This window comes from Anabrus simplex, chromosome 2 (assembly GCF_040414725.1).
Source record: "Anabrus simplex isolate iqAnaSimp1 chromosome 2, ASM4041472v1, whole genome shotgun sequence".
NCBI classification, from domain to species: domain Eukaryota; kingdom Metazoa; phylum Arthropoda; class Insecta; order Orthoptera; family Tettigoniidae; genus Anabrus; species Anabrus simplex.
In genome coordinates, this window is record NC_090266.1 from 749,989,521 (window position 1) to 750,007,898 (window position 18,378).

Sequence of the window (18,378 nt, forward strand, 5' to 3'; positions counted from 1 at the left end):
GAGCTGAATTCTTTCCTACAGAATACTGTTGATAGGAACTGACAGCTCACTATATTAGCTTTGCTGCACCTAGATTCAATCTCACAATACTACCACTTTGGGAGAATACCCATCCTAAATACTTGAAATGGACAATCTGTTCCAGCTTTGTATTCCAAACCTGACACTCAATTCTCTTAGGTTTCTTTCCTGGAGACATCACTTAGTCTCAGAAAGGCTAATTTTCATACCGCACTCATTGCACCAGTTTTCTAGTTCCCAGATATTAGACCACAGCTTTCAGCACCATCTGCCATTAAGACCAAGTCGCCAGCACAGGCCAAACTCTGACTACATTTCCACCTAATTGAATCCCTCCCTGCCACTTTACACCTTTCAGTAGATGATCCATGTAAACTATGAACAACTAAGATGATTACAGCATTAACAAATCCCTGTAAGTACCTTGAACCAAGAACTTATCATTCTACCATCAAGTCTCACTGCAGCCCAATTGTCAACATCAATGCCTTTGATTGCTTTTAATAACTTACCCTAAATTCCATAGTCTCCCAATATGGCTAACATCTTTTCCCTCAGCACTCTGACATTCAGCTTTTCTAGATCTAAGAAACATAAACGTAACTGGCAATTCCTCTCATAGCACTTTTCAATTACCTCGCACATACTGAAAATCTGATCCTGACAGTCCGTCTGGGGTCTGAAACGACACTGATTATTATCCAACTTACTCTCAACTTACAGTCGCCAGCGGGATACAGGAGAGCGTATCGACACGACACCACAGAAGATGACTACCGCAGCAGTAGTTGAAACGTCTGGTAGAAACGAGAGGAGTGGACCACGGTATAATAGCCCGGAAGATTTTTATTATATTGACACCGGCCGTGAAAGCCTTCATACTTTAATTACTCTCAAACACTGATCGCACCCTCCCTTCCAAAATGCCGGTGAACACCTTGCCTGGTATACTGATCAGTGAAATACCTCAAAAGTTGTTCCAATCCTTCCTGTTCCCTTGTTTATAGGTGCGCACAATCACTGCTTTCGTCCAATGAGAAGGTACATTCCATGCCAATATTATTACACTGTATTTCAGATTTAATTTCATCTACTGTATTCCTGCTGCTTTATAACAATGTAATTTATTTACCATCCTTTCTACTTCCACAAGCAAAATTCCACCAACATCACTGACATGAGCTTGTTTGTTCACAACAGCACCAGAAAGATTTCCTTTTATGTTGAGAACATTTTCAAAATATTCCTTCCACCCGTCTAGTGATGCCCTGGGATATATTACGGGTTCACCCAATTTACTCAAAACATAAATCATTTCCTTTTCTAAGATTATTTATTACTGTCCAGAAAGGTTTCACTGCTGCTTGACCTAGCCTTTCCAGCTAATTACAAATATCTTCCCACGAGTTCTTGGATTCAACAATTATTTGTTTCCATCCGTTTCTTTCTTCTAAGTATAATTCCCTCTGCATCAGTCCTTGTTTGATGCCATTTCTGATAAGTCTTCCTTTTATGTTTACAAGCTGCTCTCACTTCATCATTCCACCTTTACAAACAGCAGTTCCCTGGCATTCTGTTGCTGTTTCTACTACAGCATTCCTGTATGCCATCCATTCTCTTTCTATATCCTGAACCTGCTTACTGTCTACAATTTGGAACTTTTCACTGATCATATCCATGTACTTCTAATTTCCTCGTCCTAGAGATTTTATATACTAATTTGTCTGCACACAAATTTCACTTTCTCTATCCTAGGCCTAAAGATACTTGTTCACTACAGATCAGATAGCAGTCTGTATCATCAAAAATTCATTAGATTAGCTGCACATTTATGACAATTTCCTGAATTCAAATTCAATTATGACAGTCTATTACAGATCTGCTACCACTGCCCTCCCATGTGTACCAATGAATAGCCTTATGCTTGAAGAATGTATTCGTAACTGGTAATCCCAGGCTACCACCGAAGTCCAGTAAACGCTTCCCATTCAGATTAGCTTCCATATCTTCCCCACATTTACCTATCACCTTTTCATATCCTTCAGTTCAATTTCTAACTCAAAAAACGCCCATTAGCCCTATCCTATCCTTGCTGTAGACCCTGACTACAATATTACTCGGTGCTTCATAAAACTTGTCAACTTCATATCTGCACCCTCACAGGGTGAAGACAACCAAGACAATTCTCGTCCTAATTCCTCCAACAGCCAAATCTACCTCCATCATTCGCTCATTTACGTGCCTAACAGAAACTATGTTGCATGCAATAGTATTCCTGATGAACAGACCTACCCCACACTTTTACGAACACTTTATAATCTCCCATATCTTTCTTGTAATCTCCACTCACCTGTATATCATTAATTCCTCTTTGCCGACTTGGCCAGTTCTACTTTCTTCCATAAGCCCCTTTAATAGCTAGGCATAGAATTCGATTTTGTTCACCAAGTCGTTCTGAAAGAGCCCCTCAGCTGTCAAATGGAAGTGGAACTCTGTTACTCCCATAGGTATGAGGTTTGCTTAAAACGTCCCCGCAAGGGAACTATCAATAGGTCATCTTGAAATCAACAATGAGATTTTGCCAAGAGGATGAGAGATCCATAAGAAAGCAATGTACAAAAATATAACTGCCATATCGGGCTGTAAGCTCCTGTAATCGACACAGAAACATCTAATAAGATTGCATGCGTTAACATATGGCTGGATGTGGACAGCCCTGGTGACCAGCTGAAGCAAGCACATTACCTTGAACTTTCTGTGCCAGGCAGTTAACATGATGTTCCTTTGAAAAAGCAGTCATTACTATGGCTAAAGTTCTAGAGTATGCATTATGTTATCTGCGTGAAAATATTTCTCTTCTTCCCGTGAAATTACTTCAGAAGAAGGAGAGATGGGTCAAAATGTGATTGAACTAATTGAAAATCATCCCATGTATGCCAGCATTGTCTCGGAGTCGTGTCTGGAGAGAAATAGTGATGGTGGAAGCAGCGACACCTCATCCGATTCATCTGAAAGAGAAGGCAACATACCACTGCCAGGTATGAGATATATTATGGATCCGAGTTTCAGCCCCGAATCTGATTCAAGTGAATACAGTGGGGACACCACAGTCATCTGACAAATCTACCAGTTCAAGCTATGCTTCCAGTCGAAAGAAAAAGTGAAACACACTGTAGATCTCGTGTAAAAAGGAAAGCTGTAAATTTATAGTAAGATAGGGGGGTAAGGAGCGGCTTTCATTAACCAGCTTGCAAAAACTGTTGTGTGGTGACGTCACTACGACAAACGTACATGTGGAAGAACTAATAATAGAATCTATGTCAGTAAGCCCTGTTGAACACAGAAAATTGATATATATATAAATATTATGAAGTGAGAATGTTGGAGAAGAATGTTTGCAATGAAGACCTGCGATTGTGGGCCTTGGACATTTCAAGAGGAGAGATCTCACTGGAACAAAGCACTTTCAGTGCATCTACTGGCTGGTTGAGTCACTTCATGAAAAAGTACGGAATCAAAAGTAGAGAAATCATGAAATTTGCATCCCGACTGTATCTGCAAGATGAGGAGGTAAAAGATAAAAGTCACAAAAACATCTGTGGAAGCAGCTACATAGTGATTTTTAGCTTACACCCATTCTTCAATATACAACAGGGATCAGAGCGATTCGTGCACAATCTGAAAGCGAAAAGGACTCCCATCGTTCACAGGTGAGAAACATACAGAAATAGTTTCTCAATAAGTTAGTACACTCAACCACTTGTAAACAATTATGCCTACTGTAAGTATGCCCAGTACACTTTTCCCGAAATTATTCCATTGTACTGCAGGAGGCAACTGGAACCTTTGGTGTGAGAGTTTTCAAAGGAATGTTTTGTGTGGAAAATATAATTGTACCAGCCACAAAATCAGGGAAAATGGGGAAAAAAGGAATTCAATTATTGGTTTAAAGAAGCCTTCTTTCCATTTGCAGACGACAAGTGTTTGCTACTGTTAGATTCCTGGACTACTTATGATAAAAGTTGCCTTGAAAACATTCCTCCAGGCAACAATATAGAAATTCTCCAGATTCCTCCTGGCACTACTGGGAAAATACAGCCCTTAGATAGGTTTCCCACCATTTAACATACATTGTTCCAGCTTTTGAAGTTCATTAGAGAAACTGCATATTGAAAATGCAATCCTTCATTCATTTACAATTTTCTTCCCCATGGTTCAAAAAGATGATTAAAAATTTGTGGTTTGCAACCAATTACACAACGGAGAGACCTCCCAAGTTTGAAGTGCCTGCAAATACTGCCTTCAAACAAGGAAAACTGAAGATCAATGTGGCCTTAAGTGCATATTCGTTGTGCGTGGTGACCAAAATATTTGTGTTTTTATCATGCAATTAACGCACCTCATTTATGTTTCACATTCGTTCCCTGATATTCAAATGACACTGCCAGTTCGTTCTATCTCTCTCCAGCACAAATGCAATTCCAGTCCACTGTTCGCTCAGCCAGCCAGAAAGATGCAAGTGTTGTCCAACAGCTGCTTTGTCACATGGATTTTGAATCAAGATTTCGACAGCCTGCAGTTTGAAATGACAACTAAATTCTTATACATCACTATTTTATGATCTCCTTATCCTCTCAGCAAAATTGCACTGTTGGTTTCAATATGATATTACTGATAGTTCCCTTGCGAGTGTACTCTGTGAAAATTCAGTGAAGCAGGATGCTACCCAACTTACACAGTCCCAGTGAGAATCTCTCCTCTAAGGGTTCATGGTCCACCAGTCGATTATATAGCCCTAGCCACCTGAGCACAAGGAAGGCCATGACTTGGAATATGTTTGAGATGCCCACTCCCACTCCATAACAACTGGCATCCCGTCTCCCAGGACCATTTACTAGGCCACTCAGGTGCTACCCATGGTTTATGAACTAGAATGTGACCCACATCATAATGGGGTAAAAGGATTACAAGCTCTGTTCAACACGTGAACATCTTCAGAGCCAGTTAATGATGGTATACCTGCTAATTGCTGAAAATATAACATACCAATTATTATTATTTCCTGTACAACTTCAAGAGTTTTTTATTACACACTAGCTGTTGTACCTGCCATTGATGGTGACAGTTTTTGTACAATTGAAGCAGTAATGCCATCAAGCAGAGCAGAGTGGCAGTAGAATAGACAAAGCACAACTTACTTAACAATAATAATCAATGTGTTTTTATTGTCAATAAATTTTAGGGATCTTAGATATTGTACGCCATTACATTTTGTTTCTTTCTGGCTCAGTGATCTAGGCTTCCAACCTTCTGTTTAATGACAACTGAACAATATATCCATGTATGTCATGCTTACCGTTGAGGCAATAAAAATTGAAACGAATGAATATCACCATTAGTATAGCTCCTAAAATAAAAAGTATACCATACATAAAAGACTGAAAAACATTTTTCTATAATTGTTACATACACATTTAAATACAGAATTCCTGGAGATATTTGGAAGTTTGTGAAAAAAATTATGACTGAGTGAGATGGCCATGTGGTAAGGGTCGCCCAGTTGTGTGCTTGCATTCGGGAGACAGTGTGTTCGAACCCCACTGTCAGCAGCCATGAAGAAGGTTTTCCATGGTTTCCCATTTTCACACCAGGTAAAGCTTAAAAATATGTCAATATGATAAATGTTATGTGGGTCTCTCAAGCATGGGAGGATCTTTTTCGCTATTTTCTTTTGCTGGTGGTTTAACGCCCACCTTGAAGGCTTTCAGAGATGCAAGGATGGGAAAGGAAGCGGCCACTGCCTTACTTAGGGTACAGCCCCTAGTGACTGGTGTGATAATGGGAAACCCAAAAAAAGCCATCTTCAGGGCTGTCGATGGTAGGATTCGAACCCATCATCTCCCAAATGCAAGCTTACAGCTACACGAACCTAACCGTACGGCCAACTTGCTTGGTCTGTTGTTTTACATCAAACCGAGACAGACAGGTCTTGCAGAAATGACATAGGAAAGAACTAGTAAGGAAACGCCCATGGCCTTAAATATGGTACAGCCCCAGCATTGGCCTGAAGGCTGCTGACAGTGGGGTTCAAACCAATTATCTTCCGAATGCAAGCTCACAGCTAAAGGACCATAACTGTGTAGCTAAATCGCCAGCATGGGATGATATTAAGCCATTAACATTAGTAAGATAATGGAGAGAATGTTGGACCACGAGGCTAGTGAGAAGTGGCATGGAGAATTGCCAGAAGAAAAAAGTTATAAACCTTATGAAAAATAAGGTAATACAAACAAAGATAATTATGAGATTAAACTTCTTAAAAACTCCTGAATGTGAACAAATCAGTAACGACGGACTGAGAGTGTATGAAGTAAATAAGTTCACTAACGGTATGCTGATAAACCAATGGTATCCATCACTGAATCAACCATCTCAGAACTAGAAAATGATTAAGAAACCTTCATTAACACACTGTGAGGCATTCAATGCAATTGTAGTAAACTACAAGAAACATTAGGAAGAATAAGCAACAGTTATTGACATCGTGCTTCTAAGAAGCGTATGCAGAGTGTTAGAAAAGGGTACATAAACTTTTTTCAAAAACTGAGTAAAAGAAAAATGAACTGGAGTATTGAATCTGTTCTATGATTGACCTTTTCTTTGCTTTTTACTGTACTTATATTCTCATCCTGTAGACTAATTATTTGATTTTAATACACAGCATGTGAAGTTACTACAGGGCCAAATATGTAAAATAATATTTAGACACTTTTTTCTTAAAGCTGCTTTATGTTGCACCGACACAGATAGATTATGGCGACAATAGGATAGGAAAGGACTAGTAGTGGGAAGGAAGTAGCCGTGGCCTTAAGGAACAGCCCCAGCATTTGCCTGGTGTGAAAATGGAAACCATGGAAAGCTATCTTCAGGGGTGGGGTTCGAACACACTATTTCCCGGATGCAAGCTCACAGCTGTGCGGGCAGCACTCCAGCTCAGGCAGATAAAGGATGATGATGATGATGACGATGCTTGTTGTTTAAAGGGGCCTAACATCAAGGTCATCGGCCCCTAATGGTACGAAATGTCATGACAAATTAAAAGTCCAAAATCCTCCAATGACCAGAATTCAAAGCGTGAGGACGAAGAATGAATGGATGGACATGAATTTAAAACGATCAGTGGAACCGACCCACAGTGCCTCACATCCACAGAAGCTGGCATAAAACAACAGTATTACTGACCAAGGGACTGCTTCTATAGCACGATGCTGAATCGATTATGCTCGTAGTCGAAACGGGTCCAAAATCCAGGTCATCGCTCCTCATAATAGTACTTATCGCTTGGAAAGTAGAACCATGCTATTTGTCATTTGGCGGTACTAATCAAAAGTAGCGTAGACTCGCGGTATTCCACACATTATGGTACTATTCACAGGTAGTGTAATGCGCACATGTAACACAGACCTATGGTGTTTCGCTCATTGCGACGCTATTTACAGGCAACACAAACCTATGGCGTTCCTCACCTACGTGGACTAACCACAGGGACGCAAACTATCCTGTGGGAATTAAGCATACGCAAGGCAGAACTATGGTGTCGCTCATCCCATGGTGTTGCTCACATAGGGGTACGAATCACAGGTGCTGTAAGACCCTCATCCTGATTCACACACTGTCGCTACTAATTACAAATCTATTGCGTACCTAACACAGTGGTACTACGCGCAAGTAAATGCGACCCATGGTGTTCCCTGCGTGATGGTACTAATTACAAGTAGTCTCATGGTTCTAATTCGATCATCCCTTGGTCGCCCCATTTAGTCGCCTCTTACGACAGGCAGGGGATACCGCGGGTGTACTCTACATGTGCGTCCCCCACCCGCAGAGGGTGGCAGATAAAGGGGGAGAGTATGTGCTCTGACGGAAAGTACAGCCTAGTAGTTGTTTGTATGGCTCTCAGTTACTAGTTAAGTGATGTGTGTCTAAACAGATATAAACTTAACAGTTTTATTGTGCCTAATGTCTTGGTCTATTCAGTGCATTAGATTATGGTGAGGAAACAAAGTATTTTGTATAGAAACGCCTTGTGTTAAGAAAATACATTTAATTATATTAATTTCATTAGGTTATGCGTAGGAAAAAAAATTATTTTGACATGTGATAACTAAACTCTCCTTTGACTACTACCTCTACTCACAAAAATACTGTCGCCCAACATAAAAGCATGTTTAGGAACACAGCATAAACAATGAACAACAAACTAAATGTGCTATTGTATTGTGTAAACATACTTTAATCAGCCAGGCACATTGCTGTGACTGCCGGAGAGTTGATTTCGCATATTGCTATCTAGTCTTTACAGCACAACTATGTTTTAGCGTATTAATCATTTGGAATAATTTAGCAATTATCATGTTTCAATCAATTTCATATAGGTCTAAGATTAAGAATTGTCGATAAGAGTAAGCACTAATTCTAAAAGTGAAGAATATACCAGAATAAATTGTAAAGAATTATTTGACAAGCTAGTTTACAATAAATATTTTCTACACATCATTAAATGCATCTGAAGATTCTTTTCTTCCCTGCCAAATGAAATCCCCTTTATTTATTTGAAATTTATATTGTATGCAAACTATGTTTTTCCTGAAGATCTCATCAGTAATATTACTATATTCCGTTACATGAATACAAGTTTTGATTACTGACAACGAAGTTTTACTTTACTAGTACATTTACTTTTTCATTAAACTGCCTGCCCAAAGCAAATGAGTAAATTTACACGTAGACATACAGAAAATTACAACTATCACAAACATGTGTGAGAGTTTTTAGGAGTAATTTCTGCAGAAATGACCTTTTAAAAATCAAAACTTCAATCATTTATCAAATCCAGATGCAAATGATTTCCCTGAAACATGAATTCATTAACATACAGGATTATTGTAAGCAATATCCGTATTTCTTTAATTCACAGTTGAGCAGATCAAGTAGGAACGATTATTTGCTGTCTCACAAGCTAAGAATATGCTGATAAACCAATGTTAGAACATATACAGATCACTCAACAGAGCAAAATTTTACATGCAAGCATATGAAGAAACTCAAGCAAACCGAACTAATCTGAAATATAATAGCGCAGTGAGATGTATTACTTCCATATTTACAGGCATTTGCCAGGGATTGGACTATTTCTGTATTATGCCACAGTAGCCTATTTTGCTTATTCTCATAGAAATATGAATTAAGCTGAGGAACAATAAACTTATCTTTACACAATACTTTAAATATATTTTCAGTCTCCTAATTTCACTTCAGTTAACTATCAGCATTTATATCTTGCATTTTAGGAAACACATTAGCTAGAACAGGATATAACATAACAGTTGGTGCCTGCTGGCTTATGTTTATCATATCAATTAACCCTCAATACAGTTGTAAATACTTGCTCTGTTATAGTAGCATTTATTTCTTGTAAAATTGTACCACAAGAAAGTCTAGGCAATTCACTTAAGCTCGGAAATGTTTCTCCCAGTTACACCCTCCCTGCACGATAAATCGTGAACTGAACTGTCCATTTTCCATTGCTATATTATAGAACACATATTTTCTTATTTTAATTCTGCATTCTTCAATTCCTAGTAATGATGAAAGACTTAACTCACATAATGAACACCACCTAAATATCACAAATTAAGTTATGAGATGTCTAACATTAAAATTTATCTAGTGTTGAATGAAGACACCTTCGACAAAAAAGCAACAAGTTAAAAGTAACTGGGCCTATCCACTGAGGGGTAATCTAAAGTCTTAATGGTAAAATAAAACCCAATCGGTATCTGAACAAGAAATGTCCATTACGATCTATTTACACAAGATTTTACATTCCAAACTCTTAATCATTATATATTTGGAGAAAATTCGGAAGTAGTTGCACAGCCGGAACTATACATGATAAAATTTAACCATACTATCTTTATTAAGGCAGAATTTATAGCTGCAAAAGCTTAATTTGTATGAATTCCTTGAACAAGAACAAGAGAGGTAATGAGATGTGTCCAATACTTCATTAAAGATATGACATTCTCAAAATTACACTACAGAATTCACGGATTACGTCTGCTACAGCACCTCTAATAACTTCAATAAAGACAGCACCAATAAACACTTACAAAAATGTTCATATTATTGCTTTATGATGTACAAAACTGATTTATAATCACCATGCAAAAAAAGGTGTTAAATTGCATTTGCCCATTATTGGAATCTTAAAACATTGCAAGAACAATGGGAGAATGCAGTTTGGACAGAATATAAATGGCCATACAACTTTTCAATTTTCTTATTCTAACAAAGAAAATAAAATGAAATAAATAATTTATTATCACAGCAGATTCAATCCAAAACACACTATATTACTAAATCAAATTTGAGATATACGCAGACAATCCTTGCTACTCTCAACCATATTTGGTACAAAAATCTTACATTGTTTGTGTCTAGTTCCCTGTTCTAAAATTGTCCACACTGCAGTGATTCTCCCATCTACTCTTGCTTATTTGTTGGAAGATGACATACTAATAAAGGAGCATTCACAAGCTTGACAACAAGAGTTCTTTTCAGGACTTATCATTTGTACCAAAGATGTGTATGTAGTTCTCATTTTCTTCCTTTTAATTTTGACTGAAATGCTGAAAATTTTAACTATATGGCTCTGTATTACATATAATGAGGCTTTCTGAAACTACAAGTAAAATTATTTCAGGATTACCAGAGAATGTGATACGGTACTGACACTGTAACACAAAATTTTGATGTCATTACTGTGATGCTGACATTTCCTAACTGCAATAACAAAGAAGTTATATTTAGGAAATGCTGGGTTCAGGATAAAAGATATATACCAAAATAGTATTAAATAAGAAAAGGTCAAAACTATTACATGTTAAATATGTTACTTTTTAAACAAGAAAATAGAAAGTTGAGACATTGGTATAGGGAAGACATGCACCAAACACAGCTAACTACTTGTGGTGCCTTATGCAGTATAACTTAAAGATACCCCAACTTAACAACTCGTCAATATAAACACTGAAGATATCCTCTACCCCTATGTCTTATCATACAATGCCATAGTATTCTCTGGTACATCCCGAAGGAATCTGTATGTTGTGTATGAATCATTCACTGGTGACAGAACGTTAGGGTAACATATCTGTCTATAATAAACTTGTAACAAATACAACAGAGACAATACGCGACACTCAGCGAGATATCAAGGGACAGCTATTAGAGCTCTCTCTAGCGGATTAACCTGAGAACTACTGATTCTGTCATAAGAGCACGTGTATTTGTGTGTGAAGATTTTGGGTGTTATTTATGCGTTTTCAGTGAGTTGACATAATTAAATAGTAGCGCGTGTCATCCCTTCATATCGTCTCAACACGAGGGGAAAGGTATGTGCTGTGTTTGGCTACAGTAACTATGAAGTAGAGAAGAATGCGCGGTCTTTCTTCCGTTTCCCTCATGACAAGAAAATGTACACAAGTAATATTGTGTTTGGATATATATTATTCCAGTGACAAAGAGATTTTTATAGTACTTCATAATCTTCTGACCTGCTCGACCCATATTTTAACTGGCTTAAAATATAATACGCATATTTTACTGTATAGTGCAGCAGTTAACCTTCAATACCAATGTGTTGTTGTAGGTGTGATCTGTGGGCTTGATTTAATTCAGGAAAATACACATGCATATGAGTGTGGCTGATTGTGTTCCAAGTTACCCCATTTGGAATGCCGTAATGCATTGTCAAGCACTGAAGAAAATATGGGTGATATAAAAATGTATATATTTTATTGAAACAATATGATGATGCAAATTTGCTTTACCCTAATGTAATGGCATTATGGCAAGTATTGTTTATAGGTAAAGTTTGAATGTTTTTGAGGCTAAATTTATAGATTTTCTATCTGTTAGTAGGCTTCAAGTTAAAAGGAAAATTGTCCAGCTCTTAAATGTAAATTCATTGAATCATGCGTGTAAGGAATGTGCTGATATTTTTGTTGACAAGTGTTTTAATACGATACAATGCTTTTAAATGAGAAAAAAGAAATATCTAGCTGTGAATAATCAGGCAGGAATTCTAAAGCCAAAAAAGTAATGCATAAATGAAAGATGAAGCCCTTTCACAGCAGTCCATTTCACATCTTGATTACATGTCTAATTTCAGTCTTTAAATAATAACCTGTTAAATAATTCTTCATTCATTTATCCAGAATTGCTTTAGCAACTTTGAAGTTAACACTTTCTTTCTAGATGTAATTTATTTATCCATTTCCATATATATTTGAATTTAGCGCGAATTTTCAGGTCAAGCCACTAGGAGCGCCACTTGCGACTTGTCTCCCATTTTAACAAGGCTAAATCCAGAAGTGTCACATATTGTCTCTACTGTATTTGTTTGTAATGATCATCATGTAGAAGTTATGGACAATATATTAGATTTATGTATTATCGGCACACACTATCTTGGTGCATTTGTGTACGGGGGGGTGAGGAGTACGGAGGGAGCTGTCCCCGTTCCGATAGTGCTGCCAACTGAATGAAAATGAAATCTGAATTGAATCGAGAATATGACTGATCGATGTGAAGTTGATAAACCGTTATTATCTTAAGCCAACAACTATGTCACATACACATATAACATTATATAACATTTCTCAATGCGAATCTTGTTCCTGGCATGAATTCTATAGTTTGGCTTTGCTGTATAAACAACAACAGTACTAGTACGTAAAGTGTATGCCAGATGTCGCACAACGATGCTTAAGCGATTCATAGTTTGTGTTTCAAAGGTTGCCAGTACGAATCTCGAAGATTGCTGAGGTCGACCGATTCAGCACTAGGGTGTAAATGCACCAAGATAAAGTGTGCCAATAATAATGTGAAAGCAGGTAGCATTCATTCTCCTCCAGTCTTCGATTTTTAGCATACTGCTATTCAAATCATTAGAAATACATCACTACAGAATGAATGATGCCATGAAAATTAGTAACAGGAAGACTATTCATTACAGCTTTTCTTTTCAACTATATGAACCTGATAACTTTACCACAAATTAAAGTTGAAAAATTACATTCTGAAGGTGTATTTCTCGTAAATTAGCTATAGTAGAACAAACACATTATACATCAGTTGAGAATATATATGAAGAAGTTCTTCCATTTTCATTAATTAGGCTACATTTTGAATATCTCAGCCATGAGAATAAGAGGACCTAATATCTGTTACAAGAAAAATGAAGATCTGAAATTGAAAGAAAATGTCACAACTGTTTGAGATGTTCACTGTTTACATTTTTCATACATCTCAAATCATTCTAAAATGACATTTCATTATAACATGTATCAGAACAATCAGTAGGTAGTGAGTGTTACATGAAATTTTATTTCTCTAACAATGGCAATTTTATCTGGTTGAATCTTCAATTGTGGAATCAGAGTTCCACCAGCAGTGAAGCAGCATAACTACAACATACCTATTCAGGGGTTTTAAAATTAACTCCCCTTCACCATCCCAGAACAATTCTGATGAAAACAAACATTAAGGGAATATGCAATGCCAACCACTTTTGTACATAACTCCATAACTTAGAGGAATAAACTATAATTCCACCAAAGAGAGAAATATTAAATGAATCACTTGCATGTACACCTACACAAAGCATAAAAGCTTTATCAAAAGCTCAGGTTTATAGCAACTTTAAATCTCACCAATGGGAATTACTACAATAATATAAGGTGCATTTACGGAAAATATAATTTTACTGTTTTTCTGTCAGGCACTTATTTGTTTTCCTAAATTTAGATTTTGTTCATCAAACCTCAACACTTCAGAGAAAAACTGATTATCGATTTAGGTGGTTTCTCATATAAGAAATTGATACAATTTTCTAAAAAATTTATAGACTAGGTAATTTTATTTGTAATAAATAGAATTTCAAGTATTCATCTGAGCACCAAAGTAAAATACTCAATACATGGTAATTTTAACCAAGTCCTCTGCCAACAGGTAGGCTGACTTAAAACTAACCTTACCATACTTCAAATATCTCCAATGGGTATACTGTCAACTGAAATAAGTCTCCTTTCACACCTCAAATATGATAATTTTTGAACATTTCCAAGTTGGTTCACAGAATGAGAGAATTCCGAGATTCAGAGCTTATGGTTGATTATTTAAGCTTTTTAACAACTAGAGTGATAGCATTTAAAACGTTCTCAATTTTGTCGTCAGTTAAATGAACAGGGGAAAACAAAAATGGTAGAGTTCAAAAACTCTAGTCTAGTCTAGTCCAGTAACAATCCCTTTTGTATAGTATGATATTGCATTTTGAATTCAATGATTTAAGAACGTGATTGTTATGGATTGGCATATCAATTATTTTAAATCCTAAACTAAATATATAATTGCCCTTCAAGTTTTGTACCTAAATTTTTGAATCGGCAGTATAATATAACTGTCTGAACACGCTATCAACTTTAATCATAATTTGCAAAAACTGTACATGAAACTGGCATTTTGTGAAACCTCTACTTTTATGCGTTAAATATAAAAAGATACCAAACACAATCTCAAAGACCATTCTGTTTTTAAAAATGTTTAAAAAACCCAATGACAAAGGAACATTTGTATGGTTGTATGGGTTCAGATAAATAATAAATTTGATGGCACAAGTCTTCTGAAGACTGGATTCGACAGAAGATAAAATATTTCCCAGAAGGAATGTAGCGATGCCAAATAAGGTGGGTGGGTTATTGTGATTTAACTAGTAAGACATTTTCTTTCTGCTGCTGCTGCTGCTACACATAGAAATCCTTCCTAAATCAGTCTCCCATATCGGCATAAAAATATACTAACACCTTAAACAGAAAGGTAATTAGAACATATTGCTACTTCCTAAAGTATGAAGTAAAATCACAGGCACTTATTATGTTTCAAGACTTCTGTGAAAAATTACAGAAGTTGTACAGATCTGGCTGCAAAACAATTCAACAAACAATCATTGTCTCTATTCTTTCCAAGAAATTAATTTTAAAAACCCAGCCAACTCACTGAATCCCTAACAGGCCCTACCTAGTAATGTCCTTCTTGTATATAACCTTTCAATCTAGTAGGTAAAGGCAGTTTCTGAATATTATCAACTCTGGTATGCTGGCGAATAACAAACCGACACAAATACTGGAGAGATCGTACTTGAGTGAAACGAGAAACAGGCTTGGCCAAACGTACAGGGAACGCTGGATGCCCAGGAGCTCTAGGACGAGAATAACAGAATACAGCTGATTCAGAATATGACATAGAATGGTTTATAAGTTCAATGATACTAGCAAACCCATCATGTCCTGGATTTGAATAGAAACTGAATAATCCATGGCTATGTTCAATACGTGTATGAAAAGTTTTCCCTGAGCTACGAAAACTCACACTGAGAAGGTAACGATCGGCAGAAGAGTCTCTGACCAGAAATGTTCCATCTGGTAGATTTAAGAGCTTTTCTTCCGCTTCTTCACGTGAAATTGGACCCCAATACCAGCCATACTTCGCCAACTTAAATAATTCACACGTTAAACTACGCGTTGTAGGACTCGCTGTGGACAAATCACTATCACCAGATGAATGTCTCAGAATGTCACAAGATTCATATTGTAAAACTCCTTTGTCTAGATTTAGAAGAATGTTACGCACTGAATCCGTATTATCACAATTATTAATGTTAGTCAGTCTTGAATTAGAAACGTCGTCTTCAGAATCTCCTCTGTATGTTCGAGTAGAATTCGGACCACTACTATCTGCTACATCAATAGATTGAATACGACCGAAACTTCCTGGCACCTCTTCATTCAAAATCGCATTCGCAGTTCGAAATGCACCTTCTTCGAGTCTAGAAGAACATGTGTTCGATTTACCTTGCTCTTTGTCGGCACTTTTAACAAATCGAAGTGGCGGTGGCATACAGATTGACCTTACTCTAGTTTGCTTTAGTTTCCTGGGATTAGCAGATATAAATCCTTCACTGGAGGAATCATCGCCGAGAGAATGAGGATATGAATTACTACTGGAATCCAAAACTTTAATAGCTGTTTTAGATTTGCAGTTAATGGGCCTAGCACCGACAGCTCCTGCCTTAAACTGTAACCTCATTTTCAAACTTTTAAATAAACCAGGTTTATGCTTGTCACTTGATGGCCTGTTTTTACACACGCACATAACTCCATCTGATTCAAATGATGTATCTACTTTAGAACATTTCAATCCAGTATCATCTGATTCGCCATTTGCATCACCCAAGGTTTCACAAAAGCACACATGAGAACTATGTCCATTTTGTTTTGAACTCCTTTTACCAAATGAATCTTTGAAGTAGCTGAAGCTCATTTTACGAATTCTCTTGGATTCACCGTCATTTCGAGGGCTTACAGCCATTGTTATGGGTAAAAAGAGATCCACATTATTGTTTTGACAATTCCAATCAGTATTTGCTATTCAATCACAGAAGACATCTTCCCAACCCACTGCCATCGATAAACATACCAAAGAATTCGATGAGTTGAAGGTAGATTTCGACCAGCTAGCTTCAAGGAATACTTATACGTTGCAGAAATTTGTCGTAAAATGATATTCCCATAACGGTGAACAACAAAGGTTCTTAATCAAGGCTAATCTACTGAGGTCAAGACACTAAAGTTACTTATAGAGCCGCCATATGGAGGCGTCTTTAGGTGAGCATAAGCAAAGGCAAGTGGTATACGAATTTAGAGGATTTAGGTAGCAAACATTGAAATAAAAACGAACGAACAGCAATTTTTCAGGTAGAATTTAATTAGGCATATATTGTTCATGAATATACAACTGTATAACTCGTAAATGAATAGGAAAACAATTAATAGAACCTACATTTCATTCTTTTTTTTTTTTACAAACAAGGACCAGCAGAAGTACTCATGTATACTCTTTCTACTTCTATACAACTTGGTCTTACTGTGTTTCTTATTAATATTATCTGTCAAAATACGTAACCTCATTGCCAAAAACATACATCTGTACTGTACCTCTGTTATATTGTGAATACATGTAATATTGAACTTACAGTACTTAAAGACAGTTGTAGTAAATTACCTTCAGCATTTCCTTTATTAAGAGAGTAGTTACCAGTACTACGTTTCTAAAAGGTTACCTCAGCATGTTGACAAACATTCAATGCCCTTTGAATTGAGTGCATTCAATTACGGTACCGTACGTTTGCTAACTGTTGTTATCCATTCATGAGGTAAATTCTTTGGATTCTGAGGCAAAAGTACTCTTCACATGTACAACAAGAGTGATGTTCTTAGCTACTCTAACGTGTTTATGGATAACCCATGCAGCTAAATAGTACAAAGTGGTGGTGGCGGTGGTGGTGATTATTGTTTTAAGAGAAAGTGCAACCGGGCAACCATCCGTTAGTAACACTAATCCGAGAGAAAATATGAATGGCTCCGACACTGCGAATAATGAAGGTATCGGCCAAAGAAAGACAAAAGCCACGAAGTTCGTGAAAATGAACGACTCCCTAGGCTTCGAGGGCTCTAATACCGTCGGGGTCGAAAAAGAACAAGAGTTGATCAGTGGAAGTCCGATAGGACAAAATCAGGAGCCTGGCACAAGTGAGCGGAGGTAATTCCAGGACTCAGTTAAGGGCCCTGTGGTCCCGAACCCACACTACCAAGTTAAGAGTGCCTAGGACTCCTTTTAGTTACCTCTATCTTCATTTGGCTTTAGGCAAGAAACTATTCAAGGTAATACACATCATGATAATGATGATCGATCAACAGAAGAAGAAGAAGGCCGAGACAGTGACTGTGCGAATTGGGTCACGTAGCTGTCACCGTTTGTTCGGGAGATAGTAGGTTCGAAACCAATCGCTAAAGACGGTTTTCCGTGGTTTACTCATCGTTCACACAAGGAAATGCTGGGGGCCGTTCCTTAATTACGGCCACGGTCGCTTCCTTCCTACTCCTAGCCCTTTCCTATCCCATCGTCACCATAAGCCCTATCTGTGTCGGTGCGAGTAAAGCAAATGCTGGGGGCTGTTCCTTAATTACGGCCACGGTCGCTTCCTTCCCACTCCTAGGCCTTTCCTACATCATAGTCACCATAAGCCCTATCTGCGTCGGCGCGAGTAAAGTAGATTGTAATGGTATAAGAAGAAGAAATCTTAGGCATTACGTGAATATTGGGCTACACTTATCATTCGAATCACGTGTCTCACTTTTATAGGAGTGCTATAACACTTGCGGTAGATAACTACAA

General features: G+C 37.4%; 1 protein-coding gene across 1 annotated transcript; it reads right to left on the reverse strand.

Annotated features, from left to right (window-relative positions):
• Window positions 1–9,859: 9,859 nt before the first annotated feature.
• LOC136864432 (uncharacterized) lies at window positions 9,860–16,590 on the reverse strand. Its single transcript, XM_067141422.2, has one exon. It carries the CDS (start codon window positions 16,510–16,512, stop codon window positions 15,163–15,165), a length of 1,350 nt encoding a protein of 449 aa, XP_066997523.2. The 5' UTR covers window positions 16,513–16,590; the 3' UTR covers window positions 9,860–15,162.
• Between the last annotated feature and the right edge of the window lie 1,788 nt (window positions 16,591–18,378).

Excerpts from the sequence above, each read along its gene's own strand:
- LOC136864432 (XM_067141422.2), bottom strand. The coding sequence starts at position 16,512 with ATGGCTGTAAGCCCTCGAAATGACGGTGAATCCAAGAGAATTCGTAAA.